We start from the raw sequence: 24,082 nt of genomic DNA, 5'->3' as shown, positions 1-24,082 counted from the left end.
CCAGGACTCTGAGGTTTTAGGGACACGCCTTTAGGGGATACTGAGATGGATAGTAGAGGGCAAGAAGCCCCCCTCTGCTTCAACCAAAGCACAAGACTTTGCCCGATTTCATATATTGTAATTGTCCATAAGATTTGATTTAGAAAAAGAGTTGAACTGTTGGCAGTTCAAAAGAGAAATCAGACCAGTGATTTAGTAGATTAGCAAAGCCAGTGATATCACGAATCCTTAGAGTTTACAACTACTTCTCATTTGTAGAAATCGTAAGGCAATTTAAAGTTGGAGCCAGTAAAGCACTTTCAAGCAGCAGACCATGTGGTCTGGTAATCACAGCCAAGGATAAGAGACCAGAGGTAATGTTTTAACTTTGTAAAATAATGTCTTAGTATCTGCCAGCTTCTATTATTTATTTTTGTTGAATAAAATCTCTGAAGTGAATTATATTCTCCTAAGTAAATGATCAGTATTTCTTATGAGTGAATTTTAATAATAACGCCTCTTGGAACCATGGGCAGCATTAATTTAGATTTCAAGAGGCAGCGTGGTGCAGTGGTTACCTGCATGGACTCTGGAGATAGAATGCCTGGGTTAGAATCGTTACCATGAAATAGCTGTGTGGCCTTGGGCAAGCCAGTTACCTTCTCTGGACCTCAGTGTCTCATCTATTAAATAGGATTTTTTTATAAAGATTAAGTGACTTTTTATACATTAAACTCTCAGAATAGTGCCAGACACATTGTAAGCATCACATAAGTGGCAGTTATTATTTTGATTAATTTACGGTAACTTGAACAGGAGCTGGGCTGAGATTTATGTCTGCCATCTAAGCTAAAGGGATTTGCTGTGATTTGGGAAGGGTTATTAACCTGCCCTAAAGAAAGGACACCAGTAAGAGTCATTTTAAAGATAGGGAGCAACTGGCCATTTCTTTGTGGGTCTCATAAGAAACATAGTTTTGCACATCTGAAGCCTTAATATCTGATTAACAAGGAATGACTGGGACTTAAGAGGTCTAGACCTACCATAAAAAGAAACTGAAGATTGTTTCGCATCAGGAAGATAATTTTAAGTTAAATTACAAGGTGAGGCTGAGAATATATATTTCAAGAGATTAATGTATTTATAACCAATACAGAGTCAACAACAACTTCTATCTCTGCAACTAAAATATCTAGAAAATGGAATTAGCAATAATTCCAGCACTTCTTCAACTTTAATATTCATGTGAATTACCTGAGGGTCTTGATAAAATGCAGCCTCTGATTCAGCACATCTGAGGTGGGGTCTAAGCGTCTACAGTTCTAACAGGCTCCCAGGTGATGCTAATACTGTGGTCTGGGGACCACTCTTTGGAACGTGCATAATGGGCATGGGATCCAAGACACAGGAGTTTACCCATCTTGAGAAATCATTTGATTAAGCTGCTATAGAAGATGTCAAATGATCTAGTACTGTGAATTTTGGCAAATCTTATTTAGCTTTTCTGGACCTCAGTCCCGACATCCACAAAAAAGGTGAGGGGGGTTTTGAATAAGATACTGTCGCTTTTATGAGCAACAAAACTGTCTTTTTGATACTACCAAGGGTAGCTGTATGCCTGTTTCCCAGGTTGTATGTGTCTGAGAATTTATTCAACCCTTGGAAAGCCAAGGCAGAACAAGATTCTGCCAGGACAACACGGTCTAAAGTGAAGGCTGAACAGGGAGAAAAGGCTAAAATGGGATAGTTTGAATAGTTCCTGTCACTTTTGGAAGGTCAAAATCACATGTTTATTTCATGAAAGTATGAAATTCTCCAAACCCCATTCCATCCTTATCAGACAACCAATCAGCAATATTTATTGCCAGCTCTCTTTGGAACACAATTCTTTTTCCAAAAACACGCCTCTACTTGCCTCCTGCTGCTCTAAATTCTGTTGTCAGAAGCAAACCTTGAGGAGGCCTCAGCCCCACTGGGGTTAGAGAAAGGCAATCTGGAGCCAGATGGCCTTGGTTCAAGGCCAGCTCACCACTGACTCACTCTGAAGAAGTCTCTTAAGATTGCTGTGCCTCAGTGTTCTCATCTGTAAAATGGAGAAGATTATAATGACCCAGCTCAGAGGGTTGCTGGGAGGATTAGGTTGGCTATTGTAAAGTACTTAGAACTGGTGTAGAGTAAGCCCTCTACAAGTGGTTGCTCCTTTCACTTCCATACAAAATCTTTGGACAGTTTTCATGTGGCCTACAAATGTAACCAGAAGAATCTTTCTTCTGATGGACAGTCTGTATATTCATGTGTTGGATGATAACCAAACTTTAAAAAATTTAATTTTCAAAAATGCCTGCTAAACATCTCACGTAATTCACTCAGATCATACCACTGTGCACTTAGCACCGGAAACAATGCCTGAGACATAACAGATGATCAATAAATATTTTCAAATGAGTAAATGAAATCATTAAAATATACATGGATGCTGGAATAAGAGAAATGAAGGTAAAGTAGTAAGAAGATAGACAATATAGGGATTAAGAATGAGTGAAATAAGCTTAAAATGAGCTTACTAAAAAGAGAACAATAAAATTAGCTAAATTATATGTTAAAATAAAATAAACTATTTAAGGGATTAGGAAGTAAGGAAATAAAAACCAGATTGATCTTTTTTTTTTTCTTTAAATGTGGACTCTTTCGCAGGGCCCAAATTGTTCTTGCAGGTTTCTTGAAGCAGTGACAATAATGGTGAACAAAGGTTCAGAGGCTTGTGGTTCCCCTTGGGAGTCCACAGGCAGGTGTCTTCTTATCTGCTTTAGCTTCTTCCATGTGGCTTTTCAGGGCATGGCTTGAGCTCCAGAATAGTGGATATACTTACCAGCTTTCTAGGCATTTCTTGTGGGTATCTCCCCTCCCTTGCCGGTTTAGCTCTACAAGCATTGGAAGACCCCATGTCCCTCGGGCAATTATTTCCTAGTCAACAAGCAACCTGCCCGCTAATCGGCCTGTGTTGGTTGTGGGTTGACAAGTAATTTATAATCAAGCCTGTAATAATCCCCTGTGACTTTGAGAGCTGATGGAGTCTCCTGGCCACAGCAAGCCACTGGTGCACACACACGATTTTTCCTGTACCAGAACTAGAGAGAAATAGCTGCCCACATTTTCCAGGTTTTGCTTTCATCCAAGAGACTTTTAGGGGCTGGATGTTATCGGAAACACTTTATCACCAAAATGCAATTTTGTCAGTATTCCTTCTACCTTAACTTGATTAAAAATATATTTTATGTGGCTTTTAGGGGAATACTTTTATAGCACATGCAAACGGCAGTGGGTTTTGGGCAATCAGAATACTGGAAGGTAAACTTAAAACATTTTTGCATCTTAGTAAACTCAGAACATTTTCAGGGGAAATTTGACTTCTTTGATTATATTGGGCACATTTAAGGAGGTCCTCCCTCGCCTGCCTTCCTGCATTTGCTTCCGTCCACTGTGTGATGTGGACAGAGCTGGGCTCTTTCCACAGGAGGCTGCTCTTTTCTTCTCAAGCTCAGGAGAACAATATTTTGAAGTAGCATTAAAAAAAAACTGTTAAATCATGGAAACAGGTAACATATACACACACACTTTTTTTGCCTTTGAAATATTCCAGCAAGTTCATGGATCTAGCTAAAAAAAAGAAAAATACCAGATACTCTCCTAATGACAGAGAGTGTGAGAGGGGCACTGGGTTTGACATAGGGAGCTTGAGTAAACAGGCTCCAGCTGTCCCAGAGAGCAAGCAAAGGAAAAACAACACTTGCTTGGGAAGGAATTCTCCCTTCCAAAGACCTCTCTTTTAATTTATTGTATTTATAAATCAGAGCGCTCTGTGATAGATTTAAAAACTGGATATTTAACAAATGTTCCCTTTGGGCTGAGGGTAGCAGGGATAAGGATGGACCTGAAACTTCCCTCGGCATGTCTTTTAATTTTTACTTTTGAAAGATAGAAATGCTTACATATTTAAAATATCAAGTTAAACCAGAAAAGAAAAAAGAAACAAGTCTTAAAATCAAAAACAAATAGAAACAAGTGAAGAATCTAAAATTGGTGTAAAGATATTGGCAACATAACCACACAGAGAAAACATTTATTTGAAGGGCTTTTAAACATGATTTCCTGGCCGTACGTTTTAGTGGGATATATTCTAAAGACAAAAAGAACAGCAAAAAATATTTTAAACTTTACTCCATAGTTTTTGTTGTTAGTGTTGGTTTTATAATTTCATAACAAGTTAATGTGTATTATGAAATAAAACAAATTAGTAAATTTGTTAATGTTTATAGAAATCAAGATTTTCAGTATAAGAAAAATGGATACCAATATAAAAGAGCTAAGAAAAATACTGTAATATTCAATGTTAAATTCAACATTAAATAGACATTTTAAAACAGTGGATGGCCATTATTTCTTTGAGGCAGCTTCTGGAAACAATATGATTTTATCATTTTAGGAGTCCAAGATTTTTGATGATGCAATTTATATTTCTTTCTGATAACAACTCCATTCTCCACTGATTATTTCCATTGATTTTTTTACACTTGATCTTAGCCAAAAGGCCGAGAAGCGATTCCATTGATTTTTTTATGGTTCATGTTTAATTCAATGCTATGAGAAGTGCTTTAAAAAGTTCCACCTAAGAAATTCACAATCACCCTAATGAATTCTGGTGAAATTCCCCCTTTTAAGACATCCTATAACTGTATTTTAATGGATAGATAGGGGGAGAAAGTAAAGGAAATATCCGCATGAATCAGAGAGGTTCCTGGTCTCTTTTTGACACGGGGCAAGGGAGGAAGCAGAACATTTTGGGGAGAAAGAATTCTGCAAAATACTGTAGAAAAAAGGAGTTGAGGACTTCCCCATCTTCATCTCCTTGCTTCTATGCACCAAGGTCCAACCCAGGTGCCCTCTCTTTGGTGCAGCCTTCTCAGCTGTCCTGGTCGACAAGCATCTCAACTTCTGCCCAGATCCACACAGCCATTCTGTCTTCATAACTCATGAGAATTTGGGGCTGATGGTGTTTAATTTACATGTCCCATTTCCCCTTAATTCTTATTAGGCACCTGCTGTGTGTACATCATGCAGTTCCCTGGAGATACAATGTGAATAAGATACAACCACTGTCCTCAAATATGCTCACGGTCTAGCTTGGGAGAGAAACCGGCAAACAGCCGAAGTATAATGTGCCACAGGAAACATGAAAACAGCAGTATGTGAAAATCTCATGATACTCCAGAATAGGGAGAATCAATTCTGCTTGTGTGGATGGAGCAAGGGAAAGAAAGATTGGGCAGGGATCACGTCTTGTAATGGCTTGTATAAAGACTTGGATAGTAAGAATGCAGTAACTAGGCATCCTGATGCAGGCTGCATAGGCAATCAGATACTTGTGGAGTTGTGGCAGGGCAAGAGGAAGGAAATGATGCAAAATATGGGGATGGAGAAAAACCCAAGTTTGTCTACTTCTGGATTTTGCCTAAGGCCATCGTTTGTTGTATGCATATTTTTGCATCCTTCTCTCACAAGGTTTTAAATAGTAGGGCATGAGGTTAAGGTGCAGTGGCCTCCCCAGCATGCTATATGCAGTCCATCTCATCTCAGGTTTCATGAAGCAGTTCATTCTATGGGACGTGCCTGCTACAGGCCATGTAGCCTGAGCAGATGATCAGCAACATTCCACAGACAAGTGCAAAACTTGGCTTGGATTCACTGTTGAGAATAGGCACAATTAGGTCTGTTAGTCTTGTTTAGTAAATAGGAAGACACCAAAGAAATGTACCCAGCAACTTCAAAGAACTTGTCTTGTGGTAGGCAGCCATAGTTGGCACTTCATTTGCAGTTAGGAATGTGCAAATAAACAGTGGTCAGGATCTGCTCAAATCAGCTGGACAAAAGCTTGCTCTTGCCCAGGGCAGCCCACTCACCCCAGAAATACCATTCTTGGTGTGCACAAAGGATGCCATATGTTCTTATTCATTCAAGATGTCCCTGCTGACCTAATCCCTAAGAAGTACATTCCAGTCGTGGCGACAAGCCCTCTCCTTCCAGTGAATGAAGAATGGATAGGTGCACTTTTAAACCAGAAGTAACATCCTGTGCCATTCATACTTTGTTGGCCCTAGTGATCAGGATTGTAACTTAGCAGGAAAATTTAGACTAAGAGCATAATAAAAGCTATTAAAAAAACCCAAGGTGTCAACTTCAGTAAAGGTTAGTGGTCACTTTAGCATAGTATTGTAATCACTTCTATGGCCATCAAGACTTGTCTTTTTAGGATATAGTATGTCTTTTCCCAGGAACACATTACATATTTTTTCTAACCACAGAAAAAAATGCAGGACAGCTTCAGAGAGCTGTCTTGAGACTCTTGCATGTTGCATTAAAAGCTGAGCTCTTATGGATATAAATGAAGTATTTTAAAAACTGGTATCAGCAGCTGGGCATGGTGGCTCATGCCTGTAATCCCAGCACTTTGGGAGGCCGAGGCGGGTGGATCACGAGGTCAGGAGATCGAGACCATCCAGGCTAACACGGTGAAACCCCGTCTCTACTAAAAATACAAAAACAAAATTAGCCAGGCGTGGTGGTGGGCGCCTGTAGTCCCAGCTACTCGGGAAGCTGAGGCAGGAGAATGGCCTGAACCCGCGAGGTGGAGCTTGAAGTGAGCCGAGATCGTGCCACTGCACTCCAGCCTGGGCCCTGGGTGACAGAGTGAGACTCCATCTCAAAAAAAAAAAATGGTATCAGCATATATAAAGCTATGCTGTTGATAGCTGCAAACACAGTACTTTATTTTGACTAAAGCAGAAATCCTTGGGATCCTGTAGCTTTTGAATAATTTGATCAAACTCACACTCAAATGTGTTGAGCAAATTCAGGTTCAGATAAAATTCTGATTACTGGAAGCATTAGAAGTTTATAGTATGTAAATTATATCTCAATAAATCTGTTTTGAAAAGGAATTCTACTCCTGTGGACAGGTATAGGTACTCCAAGATAGCCAAGTATTTAGACATTTCAACTCAAATGAGTGCTAAATCATTGATAGTAACGATTAAAGGAATAGCATGTTCTGTCATAAAAATCACAGGGAATCATTTTTTCCCATCCATTGCAGATCCAGGGGCTATTCAATATTCCTTTGGCTTAGTAAAATGAGATGAGTTCAGCAAACATTTACTGAGGGCCGGCTGCATGCAAGACCCTATAGAGGTATGAGGGGAAAAGGTGAAAAAATCAGGGGGCTGGATGGATGCAATTGAAGGGAAAGACATATCAACTGATAGCATGAGTATACTGTGGTGAGTCAGCACACTAGAAATCATGGCAGGCTAATGGGAAAGCAGAGGAGGAGGCTCAGTCCAATCTGGAGGTCTAAGAAAACAGGCTTAAGTCTAAAGGAGAAAACTGACCTGGTGAAGAAGGGTGGAATGTCTAGATCAAGCTTATTCAACTCGCGGCCCAGGACAACTTTGAATATGGCCCAACACAAATTTATAAACTTTCTTAAAACATTGTGAGATTTTTGTTTGTGATTTTTTTTTCTTTTGGCTCATCAGCTATCATTAATGTTACTGTATTTTATGTGTGGCCCAGGACAATTAATGTTACTGTATTTTATGTGTGGCCCAGGACAATTCTTATGTGTGGCCCAGGGAATCCATTTTGGCCACCCCTGGTCTAGATGGTGCAGAAGGGGACAGCATGAGTAGAGGTGTTTCTACACAGAGGTGTGAAACAGTGTTCAGTGGTATAAACCAATGCTTTAAGAAGGCCTTCAAAACACACGTTCATTTTATGAAGTATGAAAATTGGAGAAGTTCTTATTTTTCCTATGTAAAATTTGTCTGGTAATTTGTGTGTTTCTCTCTCTTAGTTTTTTTAAATTTTTCAAATTTATTCTCTTTTGTTTTTAGAAATATCTTGAATAGGCCGGGCGTGGTGGCTCACGCCTGTAATCCCAACACTTTGGGAGGCCGAGGCAGGTGGATCACGAGGTCAGGAGATCGAGACCATCCTGGCAAACATGGTGAAACCCCGTCTCTACTAAAAACACAAAAAATTAGCTGGGCGTGGTGGCAGGTGCCTGTAGTCCCAGCTACTCGGGAGGCTGAGGCAGGAGAATGGCGTGAACCCGGGAGGCGGAGCTTGAAGTGAGCCGAGATCGTGCCACTGCACTCCAGCCTGGGCGACAGAGCGAGACTCCGTCTCAAAAAAAAAAAAAAAAAAAAAAAAATATCTTGAATATACTGATGACATTTCACCTGGGCTAGTTGCTCATCTGTATTCTTTACCTTTTACCTCCCTCGCCAGCCAACAAAACTCAAACACAATGCTCTCAGGATGCCATCTAATGGAGTCTTTTGTATTGAGAATATGGCTGTTACGTTTGGAATACGATACGGACTGATTAAGATCTGGCTCCTCCAGGTTTGTTGAGAAATAAAACAATGACAATTTACCTCTTTTTCATAAAACCTTAAAGCCCCCTTGCTCTCTTTATTTTTTTTTTTATTGTTATACTTTAAGTTCTGGGGTACATGTGCACAACGTGCAGGTTTGTTACATAAGCATACATGTGCCATGTTGGTTTGCTGCACCCATCAACTCGTCATTTACATTGGGTATTTCTCCTAATGCTATCCCTCCCCCAGACCCCCACCCCTCTACCGGCCCCAGTGTGTGATGTTCCCCGCCCTGTGTCCAAGTGTTCTCATTGTTCAAGATGATCGTTTTTAACATTATGGAAGGAAACCATGATGGTCATAATTTTTCTACCCTAGATCAACTATAAATAGCAATTAGAGAAATTTAAATGCCTCTTTTTTAAAGGAAGCCATTTTGATGTCCAGAACAAGGCTCTTCTGTCCCACTGCCTTCAGTCACCTGCCTCTGATTAATTTTCTTCACATCTCTGGGCTCTAAGAACAATACTGGCTTCCCCACCCAACCTCCCACCCCCACGTGTTATTCTCTAGTTACAAAGAAGCGATACACAGGACAGAGGGAGAGCTGGGCAGTGAAAAGGAGGAGGAAAACCCGACACTGTTTCTGCACCATCTTGGTTCCTTTAACATTGATTTTTGGGCCTTTCCACCCTGTCTCCACCAAACAGATTTCTTGTAAACTGCTCCCTGCCTCTGTTTCGTTAGGTTTTCTACCAATTGAGTCCCCCAGCCAGATTCTTTTCCTCAGCAGCCTCCACTCCTGGCTGTGGCAGCTGTGCTTGTCAGGAGTCAGTACCCACCTATGTTTTTGTCTGCCTTAGAGACAAAGTCTCTAAGTAACTACCAAGACTTGCCTGGTGGATTTTCCCAGCATCAGATATGGATTTGAGGCCATCTGTTACATGTCAGTCCAAAAGAAGTTTTGAGCAAGAGTTCTGGTGACTGTCATTAAGTGTTTTCGTAGGTTTTAACTGACAAAGTCTGTCAGCCAAACAAAAGCAGACCAGTTTATTGAAGAGGGCCTAGAATTCAGTGGAAGTCAAATGTAGGGAGTTGAGGTTGAGAAGACCAAAAGATAACACAGGCATACACCAGAGATATTGTGGGTTCAGTTCCAGATCACTGTAATAAAGGGAATATTGCAATAAAGTGAATCACACATTTTTTTGGCTTCCTAGTGTATATATAAGTTATGTTTACACTATTTTGTAGTCTATTAAGTGTGCAATAGCATTATATCTAAAAAAGTACATACCTTAATTTAAAAATACTTCTGTGGAAAAATGCTAATGATCATCTGAACCTCCAGCGCGTCCTAATGTTTCTGCTGATGGAGAATCTTGTCTCAGTGTTGATGGGTGCTGACTGATTAAGAGTGGTGGTTGCTGAAGGTTGAGGTGGCTGTGTCAGTTTCTTAAAATCAGACAACAATGTTGTTTGCTGCATTGATTGGCTCTTTCTTTCACAAAATATTTCTCTGTAGCATGTAATGCTGTTTGATTATATTTTACCCACAGTAGAACTTCTTTCAAAATTGGAGTCAATACTCTCCAACCCTGCCACTGCTTTATCAGCTGAGTTTATGTGATATTTTAAAACTTTTATTGTCATTTCCACAATGTTCACAGCATCTTCACTAGGAGATTCCCTCTCAAGAAACTACTTTCTTTGCTCTTTGATAAAAATTATCTCCTCATCTGCTGAAGTTTTGTCATGAGCTTGTAGCAATTCAGTCACATCTTCAGGCTCCAGTTCTAATTCTAGCTCTCTTGCTATTCCCACCATATTTGCAGTGACTTCCTCCGCTAAAGTCTTGAACCCCTTTAAAGTCACCCATTAGTGTTGGAATCAACTTCTACCAAACTCCTATTAAAGTTGATATTTTGATCCCCTCCCATGAATCACAAATGTTCTTAATGGCATCTAGAGCAGCGAATCCTTTCCAGAAGGTTTTCAGCTTACTTTGCCCAGATCCATGAGAGGAATCACCATCTATGGCAGCTATAGCCTTATGAAATTTATAATTATAATTATTATACTTGTAATTAATAAAATAATTAATTGATGATGATTAATATCAATTAAGTTGTTGAATATTGTTAATAATATTATGGTGAATTATAATAAGGAGTAATTTCGACTTTCAAGTCTGAAATAATAAGACTTGAAAGTCGAAATTACTCCTTGATTCATGGGCTGCTAAGTGGATGTTGTGTTAGCAGGCACATTAATCTTGCACATCTCCATCAGAGCTCTTGGTTGACCAAATGCATTGTCAATGAGCAGTAATATTTTTAAAGGAATATTTTTTTTTCTGAATAGTAGGGCTCAATAATAGACCTAAATATTCAGCAAACCATGCAGTACACAGAATAGCTTTCCTTCAGGTTTTGTTCTTCCATTTCTAGAACACAAGTAGTGTAGATTTAGCATAATTCTTAAGGGCCCTAGGATTTTTACAATGGTAAATGAACACTGGCTTCAACTTAAAGTCACCAGCTGCATTAACCCCTAATGAGAGAGAGTCAGCCTGTTTTTTGAAGCTTTGAAGACAAGCATCGACTTCTCTCTAGCTATGAAAGTCATAGATGGAATCTTTTTTCAATATAGGGCTATTTCATCTACATTGAAAATCTGTTGTTTAGTGTAGCCACCTTCATCAATGATCTTAGCTAGATCTTCTGGATAACTTACTGCAGCTTCTCCATCAGCACTTGCTACTTTACCTTCTACTTTTATGTTATGGAGATGGCTTCTTTCCTTAAACCTCAATAACCAACCTCTGCTAGCTTCCAACTTTTCTTCTGCAGTTTCCTCACCTCTCTCAGCCTTCACAGAAGTAAAAAGAGTTAAGGTCTTGCTCTGGATTGGACTTTGGCTTAAGGGAATGTTGTGGGTAGTTTGATCTTCCATCCAGACCACTCAAACTTTCTCCATATCAGCAATTTGGCTGTTTTGCTTTCTTATCATCTGTGTGTTCGCTGGAGTAGCACTTTTAATTTCCTTCAGAAACTTTTCCCTTGCATTCCCAACTTGGCTAACTGGCGCAAGAGGCCTAGCTCTTGGCCTATCTCGGCTTTTGACATGCCTTCCTCACTAAGCTTAATCATTTCTAGCTTTTTATTTAAAGTGAGAGACATATGACTCTTTCTTTCTCCTGAACACATCGAGGCCATTGTGGGGTTGTTAACTGGTCTCATTTCAATATTGTGTCTCAGAACAGGGAGACCCAAGGAGAGGGAGAGAGATGGAGAACGGCCAGTTGGAGGAGCAGTCAGAACACACATTTATCAATTAAGTTTGATGTGTCTTATGTCGGCACAGTTTGTGGTGCATCAAAACAATTTCAATAGTAACATCAAAGATCACAGATAATAGATATAGTGATAATGAAAAAGTTTGAAATATGGCAGGAATTACCAAAATGTGACACTGAGATGTGAGGTGAGCACATGCTGTTGGAAAAATGACACCAATAGGTTTGCTCAACATAGGGTTACCACAAACCTTCAATCTGTTAAAAAAAAATACATATATTTACAAAGCACAATAAAGGAAGTGTGATGAAACAAGGTTTGCCTGTACATCTTTCTTTCCCTCCCAAGTTCAGAATGAATTGAGAGGGAGACTGAGGAGTTGGCCAGATAGGGATCCAAATATCATCTTTCTTACCAGTAAAATCTAGATAAAAGCACATGACTTATATCTGAGACCTGTTGGGCTTCTTAATACTTCCCCGGCTTCATTAACCACATCCAGGCAGAGGTGTACATACAGTCACAGGCATCTTCTTCAGAGGCAGGCTTACCTCTTGACAGAAGAAGAGAGAAAGAGAAAGAAAGAAAAAGAGCTCAGAAGGGCCTGAGCTGAGCATACTCTGTCCCTTGAATTACTCTTACCAGCTGGATCCCACCTCCTGCCTCCCCCTCACCCTCAGGGATTAGTGAGAAAGGCAGAGAGCAGCTGGCAGTATTGCCTCATGGGGATATTATGTCGGGGTCTGGAGGCTCCTTCGAACATTCCCTGATTATTTTTCTATTAACATATTAGAGTCGGACGCTTAGCCATGACTGCCCCCTCAAGGAAAGAGATGAGAAATTTATCAGTGTGGACCGCCTCACGTAAAAACTAACTTCTGTTCTCTAGGATCAATTTTACCCCCAGAATGATCTGAAATGTATATGGAGAGTTTTTTGTTAAATTCACACCAAGGCATATCTGTCTTCTAGACTGCACATTCATTTTATCTAAATATTAAAATATCACAAATTTGAACATAAACCTCTCCCATCATCAAACTTGTAAGACAAAAGTAAAGTTCTGATCTAAAACCCCTTGCCCTTATAAATCACATTAAAATAAATTAGAATTAAAATTGCATTCTAAATAAGATGCCAAAGCATCTTTATCCAATTTTAACCCTGCTTTGCTTGGGTAGAATAAGGATTTTCTTTTTTCTTTATGAGCATCGTAGCCTGAGTTGCCTCCCCTGGACTGGATGTGGCTCCATTAGGTCTGCCAAACTTGAATCCATTCAACCTCAATTCTCATTCATTTCACTTTAAAAATAGTCCCAAAATGTAATAAAAGACACATTTATCACAATGCCGGTTTTGGTTCCATGAAATTTTATTGCACAAGCAAATCTCCAAGCCCTAGAGCAGTTATATCTGTAGAAAATTGATGTACTTGGTCAGTTCAGAGCATTAACATAGTTGGGAGAACAAAACCATGTATCCGTACTGTCTCCACTCTCTGGGGGGAGACATTTCTCCTTTGTGTAAAGTTGTATGCTTGTGTTGGTGGTAACTCCAGGCACCAGATCTTAAGAAAATCCTGTACTCAACTATGGAAAGCTGATAAGAATATGAAGAAATGTTCCTCTCACCAATATGCAGAAAAATAGAAATTTGAATAATATGCTGCCACTTGACACCCTTCAAATTAAGAAAAAATACAAAGTTGGGTACTGTGAAGTGCTGGCAAGGATGGGAAGAAATGGAAACTTCATGTTTGGCAGGTGGGTGTAACTGTGTTCATTGTGGAGAGCAAGTTGACATTACTCAATGAAGCTAACACTGCATATAGGGTATGCCCCAGAAATTTCACTCCTAGTATTTATTCCATCAAAACTTCACCAAGCAGACATATGACAGTGGTCATCCCAGCATCGTGAGTAATAGAAAGGAGTCAGAGTTGATATAGGTGTTCACCACTGAGAGAATGAATAAGCGAAATATGGTGGTTACATATGATGGAATATGGTGTAGCCGCCAGAAGCAGTGGGCTATATTCACTTGTAGTTATTAGCTCTCAGGAAAAAAATGAGGAATAAATCAGAAAAGAAAGCAGTTTGGCACACAATACTACTCATTTTTCAAGGACACCCATATATCTAAATAAATACACTGTGGGTAGATTGGAAGGATGTCCATTACGTATGCTCAACTGAGAGGCGATGGGGAATGGTCTTGAGATGGGGGATCATGGGGGAAAATGACACAAAACAAGAGGGGCGCCCATGGGTGTATGATGACCCTGTGCCATGGAATATAGTGTACAGCCAATTCAATTCCATGAACCCAGGGCCAGAGAGAGAGAGAGAGAAATTTGTGTCTAACACCAGCTTTTAACTTGGTTGGTGTAGGTGACCTCCTGTGTGGCTGATTTAAGGGATTCTAAAAAGCCCAACATATGACAGAAAATCTCACTGTCGTGTTATTAAAACTGTACCATTAGAGTCCATCCTTCAACAGTATGAGGGATTGAAAGGAGCATAGGCTGTGGAGTCAAGCACACCTGGGTTCAAATCTCAGCTCTGTTGTTTAATATATCTGTGACCTTGGGAAAATTATTTTGAGCTTTTGTTTCCTCATCTGCCAAGTGGGGATGATAATACACGGTCCTTGAGGTTTTTGTATGGAATTTAATGTGCCTAGCAACATAGAGGGTACTTAATAAATATTTCTTTCCTTTTCCCTTATCCATCTTTTTTTCTCCCACATTCCCTTTTATCATTAGTCTTTACTGACAGCAAATCTCTAGAAATTCTTGGGATGGGAAATGAAAATGGCCAACATCTTTTATGGGCTTATGAGGTGCTAAGTTCTAAGTCAGAGCTGTCTAATAAAAATATAATGGAAGCAACATGTAACTTTAAATTTCATAGTAAACATTTAAAAAGTAAAATAAAACAGGTAAGATCAATTTTAATAGCATATTTAATCCAATATATCCAAAATCTTATCATTACAACATGTAATCAATATCAAATTGCAATGAGATAGTTCACACTTTTTGTTACCAAGTCTTTGAAATCCAGTGTGTATTTTACACTTGCAGCACATCTGTGCAGACTGGCCACATTTCACGTACCCAACAGCCACATGCAGTGAGTGGCAACTGTATTGAACAGTGAAGTTCTGAGTTCTTTATATGTGTCAGTTCTTTTAATTCTGATTTAACTTGGGTTCTCTGGAAAACAAAGCCCAAGGCAAGTATTATTTGCAATCCCAGGACAGTGGGATTGAAGGAGAAGGGAAGTGAGACAGATTCTTGGCCATGTAGGATGCCTGTTCAGAAAGCTGTACCTCAGAACTTTCTAAGGGAGCAAGAATTTGTCTGTTGCCCCACATCTTCCATTCCTCTTCGGTCAAAGTTTGCCCATGGGGAGCTAATTCCCTGCCCTTCTGGTTTGTGTCACCCGGCCCCTGCAGACAGCCTCTTAATAGGCCACATGTCCCATTCTATGGCTTGGACCTGTATCCAAGTGTGGGCAGGAAGAGAGGATCCAGAGCCTCAGTAGGTCAGTTAGGTCAAGCCCAGACGCTGGAGCTGCTGGAACTCCCATCACTGAGAGGACAATCAAGACGATGTCAGAACTTGACAGTCGGCTAGGAGAGGCCAAGGCATCTGGCGATGTCAACAGTTGCAACAATGATGGCACCTACAGGTCTCCATAAGAGGCCAGGGGCTGAGGAGCTATAATGAGGCTGAGCGACTCTGAAGAGGCACGTAAAATGTGTGCAATTGAATTCTCACAATGAGATAGGGAACTGAAACATAGTGAGATTAGCAACTTGCCTAGGGTTACACATATAGTAAGCGACAGAACTGGGATTCTAACTGGATGGTCTGGCTCCAGGGTCTGTGCTCTTAATCACATGCTCACGTAGGTCCTTCACCAGTTTGGCACAGCCCAATAGAAATCAGATTTTTTGTTGAGAGAAGGTTTTGTCTTGGGAACTTTTAAAGACTGAAAAGGCTTAAGAGGAGAGATACATGTTGAAGCGTTCAAAAGGAAAACCTTGGCCCATCTGTCATTTTGCCAAGGATCTGACCACTCCCTATTTGCACAGGAATTCATGAATGATCCCTGACCTGAATTGGGGATATATACCGATCCCTTGCGTAGTGCTCCAGCCTTTCAGCAGATTTGGTCAACTCTTCAATTTTTCTGAGCTGGTGCTGAATAGCAGGGAACTACTTCCCTTGTTTGTGGATACACAGGAGACCATATTCAATACTTTTAGGACCTATTTGAATACTGTATTTAGATGGGTTGATGTGGTAAATTTGGGGATTGGGGAGTTGATCAAGGAAGAGACAGTTTCATGAGAAGCAGTAACATGCAAACTTTATTTGGGCAGTGCTCAGACAAGGTTGCATAAGAGGGAAAGTTCCTCATAGCTGGTGATTTTCCAGAGACAGTGGCACAAGGCCACCACTCAGAAAGGAAATAGGGCAAGATACCTGAAGGAGTAGGGGAAATCAGAGAGGAGGCTTACATGTCCAGGGGATATCACTCAACAGCAAGGTGAGGTTTCTCTGGATTAGAGAGTTCTGAAGGACATTAGCAGTTTGAGGTCTTATAGCTGGCCAGCAGATGTTGGTAGTAGTTTATCTTATTTCTGGGTAGCAGATGTTGGGAATAGTTTCACAGTGTATATGAAGTAGGTAGGCTCTAAATGGCTAAAATTTTGTTCATTTTGGAATATATTTAAAGCAATTTGATGTGTGAAAATTGGAGTTTGGCATCAGTGTGCTTTGGGCTAATGGTCCTATCCTAGTGTAAGGAAGTAACCAACATGGGGGCCATTTTCACCTAATATACAGGGGCTGTCTCTGGCCCATTTATATAATAGTTGTACAGAAAATTTTCAATTCATTCATTCAGCTCTTCCATTGCCATAATGGTGTATTAGGATATGAACAAATTTCTTAGGGCAACACGAATCTAGAATTCCTGATAGAATGAGATGCTTTTCAAAGCCAACAACCACTTAGTGTTCCATTTTCTTCTGGTACTTTCATTTGAATCAGAATGTCAGGCAGCATTGGAGCCCAAAGATAAGCTCTCCAGCTCCACCACTTTGTAAATGAGAAAGCTGAAACCCAACTAGGCAAAAAGTCTTTCCCAAGGTCACACAGCTCATCGTGAAAGAAGACCAGACCCAAACTCAGGTTTCCTGAATTTTTGTCCCATTTTATTTGAACATTTCCCCTGCCTTATCACACCATTCAGCCCTGATGCATAAGTTTGCTGAGTGTATCTCTCTCCAGTTAGGGAATGCCTTAGCTCATTTTCATGGAAGGAAGCTTCAAAATGACCATGTCTCTTTCTACACCAAAAGGGTACCTTCAGGCACATGCCTGTCTGTGTCAGAACATCCTGCAAATGATCACGTAGAAGAAGCCCTAGACCATAATAAATTCCCGCTTCATTAATTTTAATCATAAAATTGAAGAATCATATCTATATGAAGGTATCCATACCCAGAGGTCTAGGAAATCTTTGCCAATGAGTTTCCCGTGTTACATCTTGATGCACTTTCCTACAAGAACTCTTAAAAATATTTTAGTAAATAGCAAATGTAACTAATAAATATTAGAAGCCTTGTGAGGAATATTCTAGCTTTGGTTAATAGATTTGCTGACTCAGTCTTGGAACACATTACCCATGGATTGGAATTAACAAATAGGAAGGCTCTGTGTTAGCCTATTTGGGGGCCATTTGTGGTTTTATTATACTGTTGCCTTTATAGGGTTGTAGATGGATTATTTATACAAGACATGGGAATTTGTTCTTTTTCTGGTTTTAATTTTCCAAAAATTAGAACATCTGTAACCCAAATTCAGGCAAGGATGCTGACTCAAAGGGTGAAGAAATCAAAGTCCAGTTTCACAATTAACATGTCTCCGGTTAAATTTCAGTACTGTGAGTCCCTGTCATCATCTTTATTCTCTTCCCCTTTAGTCCTTCTTTCCTCACTACTCTTCCCATAAATAAAAGGTGAGAAAGAGAAGGACAAGAGTATTACTACTGATTAAAGGGCTGCTCGAAAAAGAATACTATAGACTGAATTTGGCTATGTTTAAAATTCTTGGTCAGCTAGACAGCTTTATGTTCAAGACTGTCCACAGTCTTCTATGGTTGATAGAAGTTAAAAATGTTTTTTGGCCCTCTCTAACTTCCACCCTACAAAGAGTCATTGGCATTTTGCCTAAGAGTTCCTTGTCTTCTCTTTGTGTAGCACTTCATGTATATGTCAAAATATGATTACAGAGTTCTAATCCTTCCCACGATACCTTTGGCACTGGGGATGGAAACTAATCTTTCCCATTGCTTATCAGAATTGTTTAAAATAATCAAGAATTCAGAAATCAAAGTGCTTTGGATTGGATACAGAAGACATCATTTTGTTGAAGAGCATCAGCCTATTCTAAAAATGAGTTAGAAGTTTGCTTTAAACAATATGGTAAATCTACTTTTCACTTCCTCAAAGCCTTACCATCTCCAGGAGAAATGAGAAAGTATGGCTCCCCATGCAGGGGCAATGGGATCTGGCAGTGAGTCTCCTGGGTGTGTATGGTAGTGCAGAGACTAGGTCTGTGCTGATGCATTTTTATCCCCAGTGCAAAGCCCAACAGATCACGAGAGTGGGAAGGTAGTAGAAGGAAGATGACATTGGGAAGCCATAAGAACTGTACTAGATGATGACATGAGCTCCTCATGGAGTCGATCTTACTCTATTAGTTGGGACTCCTGAGCTCGTAAATTAAGTGAACACTTGGTTTTCCCCATTGAGGCTCTTCCTTGTAAGTGGTAGAAAGAGAACCTACCTGAACTAGATCCAAATATATATGCAAACTTAGCAGGGATAAAGAAGATTATCATCAATTGAGGAAAAGAAGAATAAGTCAACTAGGACAATTGGTTAACCATTTAATAAAAAGAAACCAGATAGGATCCCATGATCTCACGGTTAATTGTCAAAATAATTCCACATAGATTAAAAAATTTTCTTTCTTTTCTTCCTTCTTTTCTTTCTTTCTTTCTTTCTTTCTTTCTTTCTTTCCTTCCTTCTTCTTTTCTTTTCTTTTTTTTTTTTCTTTTCTTTTTTTCTTTTCTTTTCTTTCTCTTTTTTTTTTTGACAGAGTCTCACTGGAATGCAGTGATGCAATGTCAGTCCACTGCAATCTCCACCTCCCAGGTTCAAATTATTCTCCTGCCTCAGCCTCCCGAGTAGCTGGGATTATAGGTGTCCGCCACTATGCCTGGCTAATTTTTGTGTTTTTAGTGGAGACAGGGTTTCATCATGTTGGCCAGGCTGGTCTCGAACCCCTGACCTCAAGAGATCTGCCTGCTTCAGCCTCCCCAGATGCTGGGATTACAGGCCTGAGCCACTGTAACCGGCCATAGATTAAATAATTTAATGTTAAATATTTTGAACTAGAAAAATACACACAAACATTTATATGATCTTTGGATGGGGAAAGACTTTCTGGTTTAAAAGCATTGGAAGGAAAAGATGAATAGATTAGACCCATGTCAGAAACCTTGTAAATGAAATTAAAGGCCAAAAACAAACTGGGAGATAATAATCTTACTTTATTGAAAAAAAAAAAAAAAACCTCTCATGTAAATTGATGAGAAGCACCAAACTTCCTTGACTTCATAGCCGCCAATTTTCCATTCCCTCTCACAGTCACACATCACTGAAGATGTGTCTGCACATTTTATCTCCACTGTCCTACCTCCTTGATGTTCTCAACTTGACATCCACCCACACTGGTCCATTGAAACCAGTCACCACTGACTTCCATGTGGCCAAACCAGAGATGGTAATCTCCTTCTCCTTCTCCTTCTCCCTTTCCCTCTCCTTCTTCCTCTCCCTCTCCCTGTCTTTCTTCTCTTTCTCCTTCTTCCTCCTCCTCCTCCTTCCTCCTCCTTTTTCCTTCCTGCTCCTCCTTCCTCCTCCTCCTTCCTCCTCCTCCTATCTCCTCTTCTTTCTCTTCCTCCTTCTTTCTCCTTCCTCCTCCTCCTCCTTTTTTCTCCTCCTCCTTCTTTCTCCTTCCTCCTCCTCCTTCTTTTTCTCCTTCCTCCTCCTCCTTCTTTTTCTCCTTCCTCCTCCTCTTTCTTTTTCTCCTTCCTCCTCCTTATTCTATCTCATCCTTCTTCTTTCTCCTTCCTCCTCCATCTTCTATCTCCTCCTCCTTCTTCTTTCTCCTTCCTCCTCCTTCTTCTTTCTCCTCCTTCTTCTTTCTCCTTCCTCCTCCTCCTTCTTTCTCCTTCCTCCTGCTCCTCCTTCTTTCTCCTTCCTCCTTCTTTCTCCTTCCTCCTCCTCCTTCTTTCTCCTTCCTCCTCCTCCTTCTTTCTCCTTCCCCCTCCTCCTTCTTTCTCTTCCCTCCTTCTTTCTCCTTCCCCCTCCTCCTTCTTTCTCCTTCCTCCTCCTCCTTCCTTTCTTTCTTTCTTTCTTTCTCTTTCTTTCTTTTCTTTCTTTCTTCCTCCTCCTCCTCCTCCTTCTTCTTCTCCTTCTTCTTCTTTCTTTGGTTCCTTCTTCATGTCAGCTCTTCCTCTCCATGACTTGATTGCTTTGTCTTTCTCCACAGCCTCTCTTTCTTTGGCTTCTGAGATAATACATTCTTGTGTCTCTGGTTGCTCTTTGCTCCTTCTCCGTTTCCTTTCTCCAGGTGACACCGTTTTCTTGGCCAGACCCTTAAACATTTAGTTCCCTGGATCTCAGTCCTGAGTCTTCTCTTTCATTGAGCATCTGCCTAAGTGAGCTTATTTATTTCATGGATTTAGATACCATGTATAGTCTGACAACTCCCAGATTGATATTCATAGTACAAGCCTCCCCTTTGAGCTTTATGTAGATTCATATCTGCAACTGCCAACTTGACATCTCCATTTGCATGGTGCCCAGGCACGTCAAGTTTAAAATAGCAAAAGTTGAAGTCTTGTTCTCCCCACCCTCACCTGTCTTGACAGCAAACAAACAACTTGTTTCTCTTCCAGTCTTCTCCATCTTAATAAATGGCACTATCACTCATTGCTCAAAGTAGAAACATGGTAGTCATCCTTATACCCACTGCATCCAGTCCCTCAGCAAAAACCTTTCTATTTCCAAATATATTATTTCAAATCTACCTATTTCTCTCCCATCCCTCTCTGGCCCACTCCAGCATCCTCTTCAGGAGTCTCCTCTCCTCTATTCTTACTCCCTTCCAGTTCTTTATATAGTAGCTTAAGACATCTATTTAAGATGAAAATTGGATCTGGTTCTTCTTCAATGTGTTCTCATTGTATTTTAAAGAAATCCCAAATGCCATACTATGGTCTATATCTGTTGAATCTTTCCTAACTTTCTAAACTTATGTCATTCGCTCCAGCAACCACTTTATGTCTGCCATGTTGCTCTCCTCTCAGTTTCTGAATACTTCAAGCTCTTTATGGCTTCATGGCCGTCACACATGCTATTCTCTTTTGTCTGCCCAGAAATCTCTTACCCTCAACTCTTCTTATTCAAGTCTTCACTTTAATATAATCTCCCTAGCGAGGACTTCCCTTACTCCCCTCATTTTATTTTCTCTCTCTGCATCCTATTTATTTCTTTTCTAGCAAGTACCACATTTTAAAGTTTTATATTTAATTTGCTAAATTATCTTCTTCACTAGAAAGTAATACTTCACAAGGGTTAAGCAGAACTGTTATTCAGCAATATATATCCAATGACTAGCACATTACAGATTCTCAACCAATATTTTTTGAATGAGGAAATTAATTGATAAGTGAATGAAAAGTTAAATAGGTTAATGAGCAGATAGTTTACTGAAAGAGAAATGCAAGTGGCCTTAATTAATACATAAGATGCCCCTAAAATAGTGCCTGGTACATACTAAGCCCTCAACATATTTAGTTATTGCTATTTTTATATTAATAATAGTTACTATTATTTTAAAATTAATAAAAATAATATCACCCAAACTAATAGTCAAATTTAAAGAGTAAGAAGATACCAATTTCTGCTTTTTAAATGAACTACAATGAAAAAAAATAAGATGATCAACATTTTGATGAGATGGGCACTTTTTAAAGGTAGTTACCTAGTGATTTGACAAAACCAATTTGGATGAAAGCAAGTTAGTATAACAAGTGATCAGATGATGATTTGTTCAAGAACAGATACTGCTAGATGTGGGTTGTTGAGGTAATGGTATTTGTACTGTGGAGGTGGTGCCTTTAAACTTTTTTCTTCAGATTAAGCTTGTTTCCTTACTTTTGGTTCATTTTCCAAAGGTTTTTGGGGGGGTGGTTATTTTTTAACTTTCACCTTTTTTCAGCAATTAATTTTTCCATTCTATGTTTGTGACAAGGAAAAAAATGTGCAAAAATAGGAGATCTGTTGGAATAAGTTAACTTTCTAACAATAGTAGACTGGATGGGGAAAAAAACAATTTAGAGCACATAAAGAGTTGAAAGGCTGCCCTGTGGTGTAGCAAAATTACCAAGACTAGGAAAAGCAGTGACTAGCAGTAGAGATTTTCAGCAAAATTGCTGTTTAACCAGATGATTATGTTGAACAATTTGCTTTTGGCCACAATGTCTTAACCTTTACACCTATAATTTCACTGTGAAGGAAAAAATATAAATGTAATCAAAGATTTATGTGCAAAGAGATTCGTCAAAAGTTAACAATGACACACAAAAACCCCATAAACACAATGTCCAACATTAGAGGAGTTGTCCAAAATGGGGGGTGCGTGTCTAGGAACAAGTAGAAACACTGTTTCTTTCTCTTATGGGATATTGGGGATTGGCACTCATTAATACGGTTACTTAGAGTAATTTCCTTAAGCAATATATTATAGTAAGATTGAAAATTTGAGTGCATTTCCTGAAAAATAACTAAATCATAAAGAGCTTTTGAAATAGTTCCCCCAAAGAATTGTGAATGCATTTATTACATTCACAAAGCATTATGACACTACATTGCTGCCACTTGCTTTTAGGGAGGGTCAAAGATGGTGGTAAAAACAGCAGCATTTGGGAATCAATGGGCAGCAGTTATCTGTCAAAGAAGCAGTGGCAGAATTCAAGATACTTCCTTTGCCACACTCATACATAGCAACGTAGCATGCTGCATTCTTTTTCTTGGGGAGATGTTTTTAAGCCACATAGCTTCCATGTGGAAGTTCATCTCCTAATTAAGATCACATTTATGAATAAAAGCAGAGGAAGGAAGCCAGCTTGACAAGGGTATCCTACAAAAGGCCAGGGTAAATGGGAAGTCTTTGAAGGACATAAGATGAAGGTAGTTGGAGTTTGGAAGGAAATGGTTTTATAGACCTTGTTTTGTCTTGGTTATTTTGTGGTCATTATTGGAGTGGTGTCTGAGACTCATTATGGGTTTGGTTCTGATATATTTATAGGGAAAGAGAGACAAGGTTTTCCTGGATTTGGTAGCAGCCCTGTTGTAGGTTAGCCAAAATTTACCCTTAATCTCTTATGAAGAATTGAATTACTTACCTTCTAGAAATACTCCCTGCATAATATTTGAACCATAATATTTTAAGCCATTAGCCTTTTGAAATATAGGCTAAAACTTTAAAGGAAAGTTTCCTAAATACTTTCAACACAGGTTTGTGAAATGGAAAGAAAGAAGAAAGGGGAAGAGCTTTGGATTTTAGTACCTCTGCAGGCATTATTAATCAGAACTGAAACAGAAAAAAAAGGAAAAAAAAACAAAAACCAAATTCACTGATAGAACTTGAGTGCATTAGCTCTGTGCATGCTGCAACAGATTTATAGGGGAATATTTTCTTTTACTTTCTTATGGACCAATTTGTTTGACTCCTGTGGAAATAGATTCATTGATAGCTAAGTTTTAACCAAAAAGGAATGATTTAATTAAATTATCATTCTATTTTGAGGTTCTATTAATAGTTTAATACTATACATAAAAATCAACAAAACAACACAGGAAACAATGTGCCTAATAGGAAGATTTCTTTATGGCTGAAAATCAGCAGTGTATGTAATGGAAAGACGGAATCCAGGTTTGCTCAGGGTACATTTGAGGCTGACATTATCACCTTTTTTTTTTTTTCCTTGAGACGGAGTCTCGCTCTGCCGCCCAGGCTGGAGTGCAGTGGCAGGATCTCGGCTCACTGCAAGCTCTGCCTCCCGGGTTCAGGCCATTCTCCTGCCTCAGCCTCCCGAGTAGCTGGGACTACAGGCGCCCGCCGCCACGCCCGGCTAATTTTTTGTATTTTTAATAGAGACGGGGTTTCACCGTGTTAGCCAGGATGATCTTGATCTCCTGACCACGTGATCCGCC

At 39.6% G+C, this 24,082-nt stretch overlaps 1 protein-coding gene across 7 annotated transcripts in view; it reads left to right on the top strand.

The window, feature by feature from the left end:
- PIR (pirin) overlaps positions 1-24,082 on the top strand; it is a 106,829-nt gene that overhangs the window by 39,094 nt on the left and 43,653 nt on the right. For 4 of the 7 annotated variants that reach the window (XM_030807150.1, XM_030807149.1, XM_030807151.1 and 1 more), the window contains exon 6: positions 8,326-8,442. The exons of the other annotated variants lie outside the window; for them this stretch is intronic. In XM_030807150.1, the coding sequence (XP_030663010.1) occupies positions 8,326-8,442 (117 nt within the window). The remainder of the gene's footprint in view (positions 1-8,325; positions 8,443-24,082) is intronic. 7 annotated transcript variants of the gene reach the window in all.

The sequence above is a fragment of the Nomascus leucogenys genome, chromosome X (assembly GCF_006542625.1).
Source record: "Nomascus leucogenys isolate Asia chromosome X, Asia_NLE_v1, whole genome shotgun sequence".
Lineage (NCBI taxonomy): Eukaryota > Metazoa > Chordata > Mammalia > Primates > Hylobatidae > Nomascus > Nomascus leucogenys.
The sequence above is the reverse complement of the archived record's forward strand: the minus strand, read 5'-3'. Positions and strand labels throughout refer to the sequence as shown.